Source organism: Pelodiscus sinensis, chromosome Z, assembly GCF_052426305.1.
Source record: "Pelodiscus sinensis isolate ZL-2025 chromosome Z, ASM5242630v1, whole genome shotgun sequence".
In the NCBI taxonomy this organism is placed as follows: domain Eukaryota; kingdom Metazoa; phylum Chordata; order Testudines; family Trionychidae; genus Pelodiscus; species Pelodiscus sinensis.
Genome location: NC_143085.1, coordinates 31900426 through 31912843, shown reverse-complemented (window position 1 = coordinate 31912843; position 12418 = coordinate 31900426). Strand labels below are relative to the sequence as shown.

The 12418-nt window shown below is 43.4% G+C and overlaps 1 protein-coding gene across 1 annotated transcript in view; it reads left to right on the top strand.

Annotated features, from left to right (window-relative positions):
• Positions 1-3896: 3896 nt before the first annotated feature.
• Positions 3897-12418, top strand: part of PPP1CC (protein phosphatase 1 catalytic subunit gamma) — a 38637-nt gene continuing 30115 nt past the window's right edge. The window contains exon 1 of the mRNA XM_075898698.2: positions 3897-4087. Coding sequence (XP_075754813.1) covers positions 4033-4087 — 55 coding nt within the window. The 5' untranslated portion in view covers positions 3897-4032. The remainder of the gene's footprint in view (positions 4088-12418) is intronic.

Below are 12418 nucleotides of genomic sequence, written 5' to 3'. Positions count from 1 at the left end.
GATAAACATTCACTCCAGAGCTTAATTTTGAAGGTGCATTTGGTAACCAATGAATACCTGTAGTTACCTATGACCACTACTATCTATTTCCTCTCAACTGCTTCTTCATTGTTGGCTCTAAAATGTGCTGATATTGCATATTTCTTGCTTCATCACCATGATCAGCCTGAACTCTGCTCCGGCCCAACCACAATAATGAGTTGTTATGATTATTACATAACTGCTGTGTGAAGAATCCAGCATGCACAGTGGAAGCAATGTATTTTGGAGAGGGGAGGAGGGAACTGGGTTGGCACAGCCATCCCTGCAAATTAAACTCAGAGTAAATAAACCCATTAAACAATATTCAATCATAGCTGCAAAGCAATGAGCAATCCTAGTAAAGGTCACTACATCTCACTGAAAATGCAATTTAATTTGTTAGAAACTCTGCTGATTTGATTTGGACTTTGCCTAAAATGTGTTTCTACTACACATAGAATAAAATAACTTTAAATATTAATATAGTATTTTAATACAAATTTAAATGTTTTTTTTATGTCTTCCTCCAGTAATTTCAAAGCATTTCACAAAAATCCTACAGGCACAGGGAGACTCTCCTGCACATTTACACCTTTGCAGAAGTGTTGGCATCATTAGGGCCATTATTGAATTAAGTTTCAGATCACCCGAGACAAAAACTTAAAAAAACAACAAATGGTCTGGTAGCACTTTATAGACTAACAAAACATGAAGATGGCATCATGAGCTTTTGTGGGCACAGCCCACTTCTTCAGATGACCGGAGTTTTGAGTTTAGAATGTACAGACCCAAAATAAATAGGGAAGAAGGGAGAAGGGAAAAAAGTGGAAGGGGCGGGAAACAAGAGCAGAGGGTATGTAAATATTAAAGGGAAAACCAAACAGGCAAAACTGACATAGTTCAGTGTGATTTAACCCATTTTACTAATGGAGGAACAGAAGCACCAATTGTGTCATGGAAGCCTCATGGCTAGGGCCCTACCAAAATTTGTGGTTTATTTTGGCCAATTTCATGGCCATAGGATTTTTTTAAATAGTAAATGTCATGATTTCAGCTATTTAAACATGAAATGTCATGGTATTCTAATTGTAGGGGTCTTGAACCTAAAAGGAGTTGTGGGGTGGAGGGTCATAAGATTTTTGTAGGAGAAATTGCAGTACTGCTACCCTTACTTCTGCACGGCTGCTGTGAGTGGGAGGGGCAGGGAGATTAGCAAGGATCCTGGTGCCCACAGCAGGGGTCCAACTCCACACACATTTGCCAGCACCAGTGGGGAAAGCAGAACAAAGCGGCCTCTGCTCTCTGAGGACTCTTGATGCACCACTCCAGGAACAGTGGGCAGATCACCCCTGCTTTCACCTGTGAGAAGTGGCACGACATGGCCAGGGGAGCAAAGTGAGCTGAGGCTGTGTTGTTCTGCTTCCCCCTCGGTCCCCCAGCCCTGCTCGTCCCCTAGGCTGCATCAGATGCAGGGAGATATCAGAGAGGTGGAGCAAGGGCAGGAAGAGGCAGGACCTGAGATGGAGAGGGGCTGTACTGGCCCTTTCCTGGGCTGGGTGGATGTCACATGACCAGTGGCTCCTCAGGTCTTCCCTCTCCAGTTGCCTCTGTATGACAGGATGCTGCCTTCAGAGCTGGACACCCAGCTCACAGCTGCCATTCTCTGGTCACCTACCCAGCTGTGAAGGCAGCACAGAAGTAATGGTGGCAATACCATGATCCCCTCTAAAATAACCTTGAAAGCCCATAGTGGCTTTTGGGTCTAGACCAGGGGTGCCCAAACTTTTTTCAAAGAGGGCCAGATTTGATGAAGTGAACAAGCGTGAGGGCCGACCATTTTGCCTGACATTCTTTGAACCATTAAAATTAAATGCAAATTAACTATTTTATGCAAAGTTTATTGCAAACGGCATACTTTTCATTTCGTCACATGGATGACAAATCTAAACAGGTGTTAAATCACTCTGCCTTTCATATCTGAAGGCCAGATGAAAAAAAATCCAGGAAGCTGAAATATGTCAGGAACATTGTAAAGTATATTACATATTATTGGTAATAAAGGTTGTCTGTCAACTTTTAAGTTCAAAAAATATGATCAGGAACATAACACCAAGTATACATGTTGTGTCCAAATATATTTATAACTGATTTAGACCAACTGACATTAACTGAGATTTTACAATGTATTCATCTCAATACATATGGATTCGTTGGGGGCCATAAAAGATAGATATTGCCAAATTACCTGTGGGGCCGTATTAAACCGGAACACGGGCCGCAATTGGCCTGCGGGCCGGACTTTGGACATGCCTGGTCTAGACTCTCAATTTGAGAAAATCTGGTCTCTGCTATGAAATCAGTACATTATAGAGTAAAAGTGACTTACGAAACGAGCATGGAACAATCCCAAACTGACATTGAAAACAAATATACTGATATATCATGCGTGAGTATCAAGCTTCTTGCTTTATGGATCTGAGACCTGGGCTACCTACTCGTGCCAAGAGAAAAAATTGATTAGTTTCCACCTTTGCTGCCTTTGCGGAATCATGAATATTAAGTGGCAAGACAAAGTTTCAGATGTAGATGACCTATCAAGACTTGGCATATCCAGTCTCATAGCGATCCTTAACAACAGAAGACTCTGATGGCTTGGCCATCATATATATAGTAGCCCAGTGTCTGTGCGTCTGTAACGCTGACGTACACAGCCACGCTCCCTGGCCGTGTATGTCAGCACCCTGCCCCCCTTTCCCTCCCTCCGTGGTGCGCTGCGCCACTCAGCTGGGTCCCGGCAGGGGAGCAAGCGGCAGCAAGCAGCCGTTTGGGGTCCGTGCTCTCATGGGGAACTCCGTGGGGAGCACAGACCCCAAACGGCCGCTTACCGCCACTTGCTCCCCCACCAGGGCACAGCTCCCAGCTGAGCGCACCAGGGAGGGAGGGGAAGGGGGCGGGGCTGGATGGAAGGGGGGCAGGAAGCAGAGCTGGGGGGGGGGATAGAGGGCTGTGGGGTTGAAGGAGAGGATGGGGGGGCCGGAGGAAGGGGGGCGGGAAGCAGTGCTGGTAGGGGGTGGTGTCCGGGGGCCGTGGGGCTGGCCAGCAGGAAGAGGGGGTGGTAAGCAGAGCTGGGGAGGATTGGGGGCTGTGGGGCTGGACAGGAGGAGTGGGGGACGGAGGAAGGGGGGGGCAGGAAGCAAAGACCTGGCGAGGGTGGGTGCAGCCACTGGCCGCAGCCAGACTCCTTCTGGCTGTGCCCCCGGCAGGCAGACCAGAAGCTCCCAGTTTGGAGACGGCCACAATTGGCACTTGAAGCCTCTGGTCCTGTGCAATAGCTGGGAGGGGGGGCGTGACCACAGGGCTCCCAAAGCCAATTGTGCACCGCCTCTCAGTCACTCCCCCCGCCCCTGCCAGGCTTCCCTCCCGCACCCAGCCGGAAATTCACAAAATACTGGACATTGCACATCTCTGGTATTTTCTGATTTTTTTCTACTGGACAGATGGTGCAAATACTAGAAGTGGGTCTGGCTCACAAGAGCTCATCACCTAATAAACCATCTTATTAGTCTTTAAAGTGCTGCACAGTCCTGTCTCATGGATTGTTATAGTTAGGGGTTGTCCCTTATTCTCCATTGTACTGCTCATGCAGGGGGGATACTGGGCTTGCTCTGACTGACTGGGGCCAAGGCGCACGTGGAGGGAACCTGCGGCCGGCCCCCTCGAACACTCCATCGCTTTGCAACGGCGCGCGCACCTGCCGGCTTCCAAGCTATTCCCCTGCTCCCGCCCCCTCCCGGCGGAAGGATCTCGTGAGTGCTAGACGCTGGGTGAAGCGAACCCGCTCTTCCTAGCAAAGGTTCCGGCCGCCGCGCGGCGACCATTAAGTATTCGTGCGCCGGCCGAGCTTCTTGAGAAGGGACGGCGGCCATTTTGTTCGGCTTCGGGTGTCTGCTGCGAGGGGCCGGCCAGAGGCGGGAGATTCGGGTGCGGGCGCTGCGGTGCCGCTGGGAGGCCATGGCGGACATTGACAAGCTCAACATCGACAGCATCATCCAACGGCTGCTGGAGGGTGAGGAAGCGGGCGGGCCCGGGGGGGGGGGGTTCCAGGAGGGAAGCGCTCGGCTGCAGAGGGAGGCTCGCGGGGATGCCGGGGGGCGGCCCGGGCGGGGAGGGGGCCTGTGGCCTGAGCCCGCTGCTCGGCCCCCGGCACTCCTCGAGCAGCGTCCGCGGGGCTTTGCCGTGCCCCGGTGACCGGCCCTTCGCCTGCGTGGAGGTTCCCCGCACCGCGCCTGCCGGGCTGCAACGCCGCTGCCTCGGCTGGAGCTGCTGCCTGCAGCGGGTCCCCCCCCACCCGCGCGCGGCAACCGTAGGGCGATTGGGGGGGGGGGGGGGTGAGGCAGCTACTTGTCCAGGGTCCTGTCTCCCGCTCCCTGCCGCGCACGTGCCGAGTGAAGGGACGCTTGGCTGTGCGTGGAAATGCAACTCCTCGAAAGGTCAGAGGCCGAGCATGTTGTGGGAGGCTTTAGAAAGATGGGGGGGAGTGTCCTGCTTTTTGGCCCTTCAGGTGGGTCTCGTCTGTAATTGAGCCAGAGTAACTCGTTATCTGTGGGAATGCAGGTCTCGGTGGGTGTAAGAATAGGAGTTTTAGTTCATCCACACTCGTTTCTGACTTTTTTTTTTAAGTGGAAGGGGGTGGTTTTGCTCTGAGGATAAGGTCCTTCTAAGCTTATGGAAAAGATTTGTCTTATTGTCTATCTGTAATGCTTTGGAGTGGGAGAGGATAGGTAGGTGCACTCAGTGTCTAGTCTTTTGTCATGGGGTTTTATTGTTTTTCTGTTTGGACGGAATCAGGTTAAAATAGTTTTATTGATCTTTGCAAATAGCCAATGACATTCTCCTTGGAGCAGGTAGCAAAATTAAATAAGAATAGGGTTTATCCAGCTTGTCTCAAGACCTTCTATGTACTCCGATGTCTCATCTGAATTTACCCTGGAAGAGCTTGTTCAGGATTTTTTTTTCCCTCCCATTTAGCGCAAAGTAACCTAGGATTCTGCTGAACCAGATACTAGAGAAATGACTTTCATCTTTTTTTTTTCCTTGTAAGGTTTTTTGAACATATTGGATAATGAAAGGCCCGGAGAAAGTATCATCGTTATCCCTACAGAAATTAAGATTTACAAATCTAGTGGATTTGATTTGGGATTGTGCCAAATATATATGTACAGAGAGAGCATATTGTGTCTTGGTTTTTCCTCTTTGTGCTACTGTTTAGGTGTAAAATATATATACACCTAAACAGTTTATATATATATATATATATATATATATATATATATATATATATATATATATATATATATATATATATATATATATAAATAAATAAAGGTTTGGATGTGTCTGCAATGGGATTGTTTCTCAGAAAACATTCAGAAAAGACAAAATCACCAGGAAAGTGAAAGGGACCTGCACTCTTCTCTCCCCCCCCCCCCCCAAACTGCCCAAGCCCCAGCCACCCCAGATACCCTTTAGAGAGGGCAGGGGGGGTTACCCCCCCCCCCAAACTTGCACAGGAATATTGCTGGCTATTCCCCTTCCTCAGGGAGTGGGGAAAGTGCACAGTTTGCTGCATTGTTCACTCTGGCTGTGGAGTACAGGGGGGCAGACTAACCTGGACCTGCCCTAGCCAACTGGATATATACCCCTCTTCTGGCTGTGCCCGCTGGAGCTGGAGCAGTCATGAAGAGGTGCTTTTCATCTGACCCCCAAGCTGCTGCACTTCCTCCACCCCCCCCCACACAGCCAGGGCAGTCTGCATACTGACTGCCTTGTTCCCAGCCCACCCAGAGCAGTGATTTAAATGAAGAAAAAACAAAAATTGACTTAAGGACTCAATTAACATTGGGTAAATCTTCTAGTATACTATATATGACTTGAGATTTTTTTTTTTTAAGTTGGTTGGGAATGTGACAGCTGCCACCTTTAAATGCTACATAAATAGGACTTTAAAGGACTCACTAACAAGATACTCACAGGATGTCTGTCACTGTACTTAGAACTACAAATTAGCAGTAGTAACTAATGTGGCATTTAATTGATGCAAAAGCTTTTACAGTGAAATTTTACATAAAAATCCTCTTGAATTTCTTGATTTTAATTTGTTTGGGCAGGTATTTTCTAGCTTTAAATCATTTGATGCTAGTTAAACATCCTAACAACTGTTGTTCCTACTTCATGTGTTCCTCCCTTTTGTGTTTGAGAGATTGCAGTCAGTTGCTATATATAACTGAGTTTTGTTAGAGCCCTGTGTCATGAATATAGCTGTTTGTATTTTACTTCAATTTTTAAAAAAGGCTTACTTGCCTTCAAGTAAATAAGCATTAAATTGTGATTATGTAGCTTAATATATAAAATCCACTATACTATTTTTGTTTTACAACTAATCAATCCTTTTTCAAAACTTGGGAATACTGACATTCCCATTGACTATAGGTAACATTTTAAAAGTTCATATGCATCTGTTCATGTTTGCTAAAACGCATACAAAATGTCTGATCAGATTATTCAAATAGCTGAAATTCTCTTAAACTAGGTTTCATCCCGGAAGCCTCACCACCATTCTTTTTTCTTCCTCTCAGAAAATGTTTTTTTGGGTTTCTTTGAACAAGCCTGAGAAACTTAAGCCCAAATGATTTCTATTTATAACTCCTCTAAAAGGAGGCCTTATGTAAAGGTCCTCTTCGGCCATACTGCAACGATAGCACCATGACTAGGGTTAAATGTTGATTGATTAACTTCGAATGGGGGGTTCATAAGGGTGCTTCTGCCTTTGAAGTATAGAAGCAGCCCCACTTCAAAGGCAAAAGCCCTGTGGAGAGCTTGGGGTCAGCTGGGGACTCCCCTGCTGACCCTGGGCTCTATGCGGCACTGCCGCTTTGAAACATGATGAGGAGCCTGGGTCATGCTCCTTGTGGCATTTCAAAGCAGCAGTGCCACATGGAGCGTGAAATCAGCTGGGGCCTCCCCCCACTGACCCCTGGGCTCAGTGTGATGCTGCCATTTTGAAGCATTCACTCCTTTTCTTTCTCTCTTCCCCCCCCCCCCCGCCTCTTTCTGATAGACAGCAAGAGTGGGGGAGGGGGAAAACGGCTAGTCAACTACTGTGTTGACTATCCGATAAATATTTGCTTATCGGATAGCAGACTACTTGACTAGTCATTCACATCCCTAACCATGACTGAATTTTTTACTTCTATGAAAATGTACTAATATGTAATTGTGTCCACATGCATATATTTAAAATATACTTTAGTCAAATTCCCATAAAACAAATAGCACTTCCAATTAGGGATGTAATTGGGTAGTCAGTTATCTGATAAACAAAAGCTTATAGGTTAATGCTATAGACTACATGCATTTCCCCACACACCCCAAATGGGGGCTGCTGCCTCTGCTTCAGAGGCATCTTTTTTAACTCGGGATGTTAAAATATGTTTGTTTAGGTAAACATGTAACTTTGAAAATGTCAGTGGTTACCTTTACACAAGGGGAAAGGGAAGGCTTATAAGCAGACTCCCTTTGTACAGCAACTCCTGCCTGCCCACATACACTGCTATCTCTAAGGCAACAATGTGGGGATGGTAGGGGCCCTACATATAATCGTGGAGGTTAACCAAAGAACCTGCTGTGTATACTTCCTTGCTTTTTACAAGGCTCCAATTATTGGGATTCCCCAACCTCCTTCCTTGGAAGTCTAATGCTCTTATAGTTAGAAAAATTTTCTTAAAATATAACCTAAATCTCTTTTGCTGGAGATTAAGGCAATTACTACTTGGAGAACAATTAATTCGTTCTTTCTAATAGCCCTTAATGTATTGATACTTCCCAGGTCCATTTCCTTCTGCCTTTTCTCAAGACTAACATGCCCTCATTTTTTAACCTTTCTTCAGTACTGCAGGTTTTCTGAATTATTTGTCATTTTTGTTGCTTCTTCTGGACTCCAGTTTGTCCACATCTTAAACTGTGATAAATCAGAATTTGACAGATTTCATTTTTGTTAAATTTCTTATGGATTTCAGACCATTTCTTCAGTTTGTCAAGGTCTTTTAATTCTAACCCATCCTTCAAAGTGCATGTGGAACTTCTCAGTTTGGTTTCATTCACAGATTTTTATAAACACACTCTTCACTCTATTAGCCAAGCCATTAATGACATTTTTTAATGTTTTTGGACTCAGAACTGGCTCCTGTGGTACCATACTAAATTCACTCCCTAGTTATCAAATGAACCATTAACTACTCTTAGTACAATCTTTTAACCAGTTGTGTACCCCTACTGTATTGTAGTTTTATGGAAACGTTTAAATATCTTTAACTTTAAAAACATGAATCTGTATAATTGGGTTTTAAAGACTTAAACATTTAAACTCTCTTCATTGTAATTCAGTATTAGACCTTTCTTTTAGTCCTCCAAGCTTGTATAGTATAAAGCTATCTGGCTGGTCACCACCTTAAAGAGCAACTCAATGAAATTATTAAACTTGGTGATAGTTCCTCCTGTAATTGACTCTTTATTTTTCTTTCTTTGTTCTGAGAGCACTTGAATCTCTGGAGTTTATATACTTTTGCTGTCTATTCTGCTGTTGGAAAAATATTTCCGTACCTTTCACATCATACATAGATAGAAAAATGAGACTTGAAGTAGGGACTAAGTAACAGAAACATTGCATATGGAAGAATGAAGTTTCTTAAAATTCCCCTCAGTATTAGACTGGGATGTACTGAAAAATGCATGCAACAATACCAGAGCATGTATTAGCCTTGCAAGAATAAGAAAGGAGATGTAGTCAGCTTTTTAAATGGTCTCTTCAAGTTTGTAGTTGCTGGTCTGTAAAAATTAAAGGCTAGTAACAAGAAGAGTGTTCTGGGAAACATGCCTCAGAGAATGACCTTTCTACACTGGGAAGACTCAGTAGTGAACAGATAGCACTGAAAAAGGGTTCTAGGAAATGGCTAAACTGCCATTCTTAATCAAGATATTCCAGGATTTTTCAAAGCTGGAGCATGTCTTTGAAATATCCATTTTTGTGTACTTGAGCCTCCCAGCTGCTTCCTGCATTTAGTGCACCAGACACTAACCTTGGATACAGTATAAGAGTAGGTGCTGATCAAAAATTGAACTTTTTCTCTGGCACTTTTAAAATCAAACACGTCAATTTTTTTTTATTCAAAATTGCTGTTTCAAAATGTACTGTTTTATTAAAAACACCCTAAAGATTAAATGAAACATTGCTTTTTGGAACAAAACACTTCATTTGACCTGGAACAGATAGCTTTCATTTGCTTGAGAAACCCAGACATTGATTTGGGTTGATTTAGAATGAGTTTGTCAATTTTTTGGAATGGTCAGCAAACTGAAAAATTGGTTTATTCATGCATTTTTGTTCAGTGGTTATGCAGTTTCCCATTACCCACTTTTTAACAACCCTGGTTCCCAGCATCCTGCTTGTTTTGTCAAGTGAGAATGAAAAGTGTTCGGGGAATGGACTATTTTTTTCCATGTTTGTACTAGATCTAGCCCAATTATGTGATGTTGGTTGGAATCTCCAGGCACTTCTATTTATATATAAAATAACTTTCTAATCAATATTTTAACCTCATAAAGGTTAGCTGTCTTTGGGGAAAAAAATCTTATTTTTCCTTTCTCATAAAGAATTACATAGAATTCTTGTTTCCTAACACTTTATTAGAAAAAAGTACTTGCATTTCTAGAATAAATGCAAATCTTTGGTTTGGTTTTTCAAAACAGGTATGTTCTAAATACTCTTGCATCTAACATTTTAAGCATTTCTTTGTCTTTTGAAGATCCTTATAGAATTCATGTGATTAGAGAAATGCAGTCTTCTTCCTTAGAGCAATCTGCAAAGTTTGATCATTGTTGTCTTTCACAAATACAGCCATTCCACGTGTTCCTATAAAGAGAACCACTGGCCATAATGCCATTGATACAAGTTTAAGAGCTTGGTAACTATTAACTGAAACGTTTGAGTGGTGGTGTCTCCCTGTTTGCTCAGTAGACAGTCTCCTTTCACAAAGGAGTGATCATGGTGAAGTTTTTGAAGAAGAGCTCAGATCTATTCTTGCCAACTAATCTTTGTTGTGGTAGCATTTAAGTGAGCTGCATGAAGCACACAAATGTTGACTTCTGTCTGAAGAGCTACATGCTGAATATTAACTAGTCTGTTTTTTTTTAAAGTTCATTGCACTCACATCTAGCAACTTGGTCTGAGACTCTTCTGGCTTTCTCCTAAATCCCATGCTTGACAGACTTGTATGAGTATTTTATTAAGCAAAAGCTATTTAACCCTATTTCAAAGCTCATTGGGCAAACTTGGTGCATGTGGTAGACATGGTGTTCCTAAATTAACATAGAATGCTAGATAATTTGGAAACCTCAAGTTTGAAATGGCTCTTACCCTTTAGACTACATTCTCTGCAGGTTGCAGTATTGTCTAATAGAAATAGTACTCAAGTTAGAAGATGTGGATCTTATTTCCGTGACTGATGGGGACAAGTCACTCAACTACTGCCTCAGTAAATATAAAAGTCTCTGCATGAATTATTCCACAAAATATTATTTTAGTCTGCAATCATATGAACTACACACTTTCAATTTGGTAGTGCTTTATTATTGTTAAAGTTCATAGCCCCAAAATTCCCCCCCTCAGGGTATGAATAAGTGGTAGCATAACCCCACGATTCAAAGTCAGGCCCCTGTGTACTGTGCTTTTGCTTATATAACTGCACATAAGCAAGGGGCTATTGCTGGCATATCAGTAGGGGCTTACATCTCTTCATATACCTGACTAATATGATTTCTGGCAGATGTTTGTAATAACATGAATCCATTTTTAGCTGACAACACTGTGAATGTTGCTTAATTTCTTCTTGTCCTTAGATTAAGTTTAAGGATGTTAGCAAATGTATTTTTTGTAAAGGTGTAACTGCTAAATTTTTCAGTGGTTACATTTTTACACACAAGGGGGATGGGAGCTGGTGCCGGTGGGGAACCAGCTTTAAAGCTAGCTCCCCACAAGCACCACTGTTTCCCGCCCTCATTATCTGGATAGATGGGGCAGGAGTGTGCAGGGAGCCAGCTTCCTATGTATCCTCTCCCACCTGCCCCCTCCTCTCACCCTCCATGCTGCTGCCTCTCAGGGGCAGCAATGCAGGCGGTAGGGCAGGTAGCTCCAGGGGAGCCATGTACAGAGGCTGTTCCATGGGCTGTCAGAGCGGCCTCTGTCAGGAGGCAGCAGCACTGAGTAGCATGCAGGAAACAGTCTGCAAGGGAGCTGGTTTTTTAACTGGCACCCCTCATGGACTGTTTCCTGCCTTTGACCCTGTGCTGCTTCCTCTAATACAGAGGCAGCAGCATGGGATGATAGGGTGCTCCCCAGGACTGGAGTTAAGAGCATACTGGCTGCTGTCCCTGCCCTGTGGGAACGTTTAGTTACTGTGTTAAGTGCTAAGAATTGTTGTGGCTACTCTATTACTAAAACTATTTCTAACATCCCTAGATAAGACCATATACTTCTGTTCATCTTTTGAAATCAGAGGTTAACTTTTTAGGGTTAACTATTCAAATGTTAATTTTGCTCTGTCACCTCTTATTATGCAATTAACTTTGATCGCTTTTTCTAAAAACTTCTGTTCTCTGCTGGATATTTGGTATTTTGGACAACTTAGCTCAGAAAGCGCTTTGAAAATTGCTGTATGGCTCAGTGGTTTCATGCTCAATAAACTGTTATGAAACTAAGATTTAACTTTCATTTCCATGCTTCATTACTTGCTTTTAATAGAACACTTGAAATTTAGTAGCAGTTCAGTGACATCACATAATGTCAGTGATGTATGCTAATAGTACAGATATGCAGTGTTGGTCCCAGGGAATTAGACAGAGATGATGGATCCAATAAAAGAGGACCTCATCGATTTTGTTGGTGAGACATGTTTTTTGAGCTTACATAGAGCTCTTCGTCTTGTCTGGGAAATGTACTCAGGGCAGATCTACTCTAGGTATGTAAAGTCAATTAAAAAAGGTAACCATGTAACTGTTGAAAATCTTAGCAATTACACATGCTATAAGCTTTATGCTGCAGAGCCCACAGCAAAACTTCCTCATCTGCCCATACATGCAGTGGACCCTGAGGAGAGGGCAGGGAGCTACTCCAGCCCCTACAGTTAACTAAAACTAGTAACCATTATGCATTTAGGGTGATGCTTACCAGTTAGCATACTAATTGGTTAACTTTTCACATACTTAATCTATAGTGGATATACCTTTATATAATCTACTCAATTTTAGATTAGGTTTGCATAACTCAAGTTGATGTAGCTTAGAT